This window comes from Penaeus monodon, chromosome 33 (assembly GCF_015228065.2).
Source record: "Penaeus monodon isolate SGIC_2016 chromosome 33, NSTDA_Pmon_1, whole genome shotgun sequence".
Lineage (NCBI taxonomy): Eukaryota > Metazoa > Arthropoda > Malacostraca > Decapoda > Penaeidae > Penaeus > Penaeus monodon.
This window is the reverse complement of record NC_051418.1, coordinates 35,807,101-35,807,510: the sequence shown is the minus strand read 5'-3', so window position 1 is coordinate 35,807,510 and position 410 is coordinate 35,807,101. Positions and strand designations below refer to the sequence as shown.

Sequence of the window (410 nt, the reverse complement as noted above, 5' to 3'; positions counted from 1 at the left end):
TTATTCTGAGCCTAGTTAGTACTATAATAATATACAGTACTTATTGCATCCTCTTTTTAGTGACATTTCATATCTATATCTGATTTGACACATGGACAATACTAAAACACTCCTCTATACATTATAATTTCTATCAAAAATGCAATTTATTGCTTAAATTTTCTGTGGGTCATATATCACAAAGTAAATAAAACTCTCCTCTGAACCTACCTCTCTTTTAGGTAGTTCTGCTGTTGCTGAGCACGCTTCCTGGTTGCATCCTCATTCAAGACGACTTTTAGATCCTGAAACAGCTGGTGCTTTTGTTTTTTCAAGTCAGAAAGACCTTGCTCCATCTTCACAATTGTGTCTCTGGTCTCCTCCAGCGTCATGGCATGCTGCTTTTTTCTGTTTTCACGCTCTTTGCGGAG

At 37.1% G+C, this 410-nt stretch overlaps 1 protein-coding gene across 1 annotated transcript in view; it reads right to left on the bottom strand.

The window, feature by feature from the left end:
- The window catches only part of LOC119594438 (G protein pathway suppressor 2-like), a gene marked incomplete at its 3' end in the record, with an annotated part of 24,009 nt that overhangs the window by 20,575 nt on the left and 3,024 nt on the right, over positions 1-410 (bottom strand). The window contains 1 exon segment of the mRNA XM_037943498.1: positions 211-410. Within this exon segment, the coding sequence (XP_037799426.1) occupies positions 211-410 (200 nt within the window).